Below are 4,476 nucleotides of genomic sequence, written 5' to 3' on the forward strand. Positions count from 1 at the left end.
TTGATTTAGTGTGTACTGTTTTTCTTAACACAATATAAATTACACTGCTTTTTAATACAGTACAAACGCATACGGTCATACATACACACATACACTCATACATATGAATGCATGACGTACACCATATCCACATGAGCATCTCCGAGAGACTGAGCCGTCACATCATCTTGAGATTAAGTGCAGATTGTGCTGGTTTTTTAACATAGTACAGACGCATACGCTCATACATACACACATACATTCATCCGTATGAATGCTTGCCCGCAAACCCTACCACATGAGCATCTCCGAGAGATTGAGCTGCGACATCATCTTGAGATTGACGAAGTCTTCAGATACGTTTACATAGTTGACGGATACGTCTTCTCTCATTCAGCGCACATCGCCGGGAGGCCTACAATAAATCTAGAAAAATGCGAGTACGAATGTCAAGTCCGGGACTTGAACCCTGGTGGGTAGGGAATACCACTATCCTCCTAACCATCGAACCACAGATCGATTCACTCTACATACTGGTTTTTTCTTTTGTGTTTGCTACCTCTTTTAACGCAATACAATGCATATGCCAGCATACACGTGTATATAATCACCCCTACAAACGCACGCACGCACGCATACCTTACCCCTATGAGTATATACCTGATACTGAGCCGACGCAACATTTTTAGATTGACGAAGTCATCGCCGATGCTTTCGTAGTCGACGGGAACGTCTCCTCCTACTGAACGCACATCGCCGAAAGCCATGGAATAAATCCAGAAAAATAAGAGCACCAGTGCCATGTCTATGAATCACCGGAAGCCATGGAATAAATTCTGGAAAATGCGAGCACCAGTGCCAAGTCTATGAATTAAACCCTGATGGCATAACATTATAAGGATCGTTTTCTAAGCCCCTATTCGCTGATTATGGTGTCCTTTATGTGAAAAAATATTTCACGCTTAGCCATTAGAGATATAGAAAATGCTACGAGAAGGGGAACCTACAGCTAAATTTCGACGCCATTGCATAGGATACTTCTTTTCCACGGCCGGCCTCCTACTTCAGAGTAGATATTTGACATTTCAAAGTAAATGAAAAAAAAGAATGTACTATCACCACTGGAGAGGCAAACCATATGTGTTACTAAATGATCCAACTATTTTAGCATGTCAATCTTTTGTTTCACATTTGCTTATGATTGCTTGTACTTCACTGGCTTTTCTTTTCTCATTAGCAAATTTGTACATCTAGCCAATGAAATATAACCCATAATGTCCATTGTTCTTAATAACAACAATAACAAGTGTATAAGTCAAGGCCACTTCCACGGGCACGGCGTGTCGCCGCGCCTTCACCCGCTAAGTATAGCTAAAGTTCTATTTTATCAGGGAGAAGCGAGAAACGTTTTTTCCTTTGAAATTTTCAGCCGGGCCGTGTGGTCAGCGTCTAGAGAGAGTCGAGCCGATGGAATCTTTCATGGAATATATCCTCGTGAAAGAAGACGGCAAACGTTCAACTCGCCTTACCGGTTGACCTCCAAAGGAGAAGACTAGTATGCATGCACGGCAGTCGGTAGTCCCGTGGCATCTACGCACAGGCACGGCAAGTCAAGCTCGCAGGGCGTTTGTGTCCGGATCGCACAGCGCACTCACCTCAACCTGATGGCAACATACGCTGCGCCGGTCAACCGAGATGTCTCGCGAACTCCCCCGGAAGCCGGCGAGTCCGACGACGTTCCTGTCATGAGCGTTCGTGTTGGTCCGTTCAGAAAAACTTATCTAGCTAGTCAACCTGACAGACACTTGCACGGCAAGGAATTGTTAGATTATTAAGCACCAGCGCGCCGCCGCGCCACGGCTGTGCTGCACTGTCCAAGAAGCAACAATAAACGGAAAAAATTGGAACGTCGCAGTCGCAGCACTCGCAGCTGTAGCTGGTGGTCGAGTGCGCACATGTCTTCTTTTTCTAGGGAGAGTGCCCACATGTTGTCTGGTGACATTCCCGGAAGCACCGTGCCGGCCGAGCCCCCTCCCTATAAAACCATCTCCGGCGAGACGTCGTCAAGCCATCGGTCAGTTACCAGATCAACACCAACAGTAAACAGAAATCATTTCCTAGCCCGCCAACAAAAACAGACTTCCCATTCGATCCGCTCACAAGCTTTTCGATCGGTTTAGTTGTTCAACAATCAACAGCCAACAGCTCCCGGATGGCCGGAGCCACGCTTCTGCGCCACCTGGGCCCCCGCCTCTTCGCCGCCGCCGAGCCAGCCTCCGGGCTCGCCGCGAGCGCGAGGGGCATCATGCCCGCCGCCGCGAGGATCTTCCCCGCGCGGATGGCCAGCACCGAGGCCGCCGCCCCGCATGCCAAACAAGAAGATGATGCCGCGAGCCCCCAGGCGGCCGCGACTCCAGAGCAGCAGAACAAGAAGCCCGTGGTGAGCTATTGGGGCATCGAGCCTCGGAAGCTCGTCAAGGATGACGGCACGGAGTGGCCGTGGTTCTGCTTCAGGCCGTGGGACACGTACCGGCCGGACACGTCCATCGACGTGACCAAGCACCACTTGCCCAAGGCCCTGGCGGACAAGGTGGCGTACTTCGTTGTCCGATCGCTGCGCGTGCCCCGGGACCTCTTCTTCCAGCGCCGGCACGCCAGCCACGCGCTGCTGCTGGAGACGGTGGCGGCGGTGCCGCCCATGGTGGGCGGCGTGCTACTTCACCTGCGCTCGCTCCGCCGCTTCGAGCACAGCGGCGGCTGGATCCGGGCGCTCATGGAGGAGGCCGAGAACGAACGCATGCACCTCATGACCTTCATGGAGGTGACGCAGCCCCGGTGGTGGGAACGCGCGCTCGTGCTCGCCGCGCAGGGCGTCTTCTTCAACGCCTACTTCGTCGGCTACCTCATCTCCCCCAAGTTCGCGCACCGCTTCGTCGGGTACCTCGAGGAGGAGGCCGTGGAGTCCTATACTGAGTACCTCAAGGACCTCGAGGCCGGCTTGATCGAGAACACGCCCGCCCCGGCCATCGCCATCGACTACTGGCGCCTCCCCGCCGACGCCAGGCTCAAGGACGTCGTCACCGCCGTGCGCGCCGACGAGGCGCATCACCGCGACGCCAACCACTACGCATCGGACATCCATTACCAGGGAATGACGCTGAATCAGACGCCTGCGCCGCTCGGGTACCACTGATCAGCTCAATGGACCATAGATCGATGCCTGCTCAGTCCATCGTTGGTGCGTACTACTACCACTGTCGCCGATGATTGTTGCGCGTGCAGTCTGTTCTGTGTAAACGATGTGTGTGTATGATTCTTTTGTGTCACTTTGTACCCAAACATATGTCTACGTAAGCCGGTATTGCTTGTAAAAATGATTTGATTACTTTTCCAGAAAAACATACTATGTGATATTATTGCTTGACAATAATATTTTTTAACAGACGTGCAACATGCATACTTTCCTAGGCAAAATACCACCCGGGTGAGCAAGCGCCCCTCCACCTTCCTCTAGCCGCCGCCCGCGGTACCCACCAAGGAGAGCACCATGCCCATGTCGGCGCAGCCACCGAGGCCAAGGCGCATGCCTTCGAGCTCCACCTTCATGCCAGAGCCACCTTGGAGCTCCGCCACGTGCGCCAACTCCTCTTGCCATCTATCGGCGAAGTTGTGGGCTCTCTCCCCCTTGATCACCGCCCAGGGCAACGAATAGGTGGAGGAACCCCACTCTCTGCCTTGGTTTTAGGCAGAGTTAGGTTTAGTGTGTTCCACCGGAGCGTTTGGATGGCGGTGTTTGGAATAAAATTTTCCCAATATCAACCCATCTCGAGGGCACCCGCGATGGTGAACTCGAAGGATACGTGGGAACTTTATTCCATTATTTATAGGTGTAATGGATCTGGTGTTGTTGAGTATATAGCGGATCCCGTCGCATATTGTGACGTCTTTGTTTGGGGGAAGCCAAAGGTCCAAGAACAAGGTTGGAGGCTCATGGGTGGTGGTTCTAGCATCCTGCCTCAACAACATCGATGGTGATACATCTCCAACGTATCTACTTTTTCTAACGCTTTTCCTCTTGTTTTGGACTCTAATTTGCATGATTTGAATAAAACTAACCCGGACTGATGCTGTTTTCAGCAGAACTAACATGGTGTTGTTTTTGTGCAGAAATAAAAGTTCTCGGAATGGAACGAAACTTTGTGAGGAATTTTTGTACAATAAAAGAGAATTTCTGGAGCCAAGACCTGCCAGAGAGGGGCACCTGGGTGGGCACAACCTACCAGGGCGCGCCCAGGTGGGTTGTCCCTACCTGGTGGCCCGCTGACCCTGAAACCAACGCTATAAAATCTTATTTCTGGAGAAAAAATCGCGGAGAAAGAATTATCGCGATCCACGAGACGGAGCCACCGCCAAGCCCTGTTCTTCCTCGGGAGGGCAGATCTAGAGTCCGTTTGGGGCTCCGGGTGCCATGATTTGAGGTCAAGAATAAATGTCTTC

General features: G+C 51.7%; 1 protein-coding gene across 1 annotated transcript; it reads left to right on the forward strand.

The window, feature by feature from the left end:
• Window positions 1-2,031: 2,031 nt before the first annotated feature.
• Window positions 2,032-3,419, forward strand: LOC123054419 (ubiquinol oxidase 1b, mitochondrial-like). The gene has a single exon (XM_044478195.1). It carries the CDS (start codon window positions 2,192-2,194, stop codon window positions 3,170-3,172), a length of 981 nt encoding a protein of 326 aa, XP_044334130.1. The 5' UTR covers window positions 2,032-2,191; the 3' UTR covers window positions 3,173-3,419.
• Window positions 3,420-4,476: the final 1,057 nt, after the last annotated feature.

This window comes from Triticum aestivum, chromosome 2D, assembly GCF_018294505.1.
Source record: "Triticum aestivum cultivar Chinese Spring chromosome 2D, IWGSC CS RefSeq v2.1, whole genome shotgun sequence".
Taxonomy (NCBI): Eukaryota; Viridiplantae; Streptophyta; class Magnoliopsida; order Poales; family Poaceae; genus Triticum; species Triticum aestivum.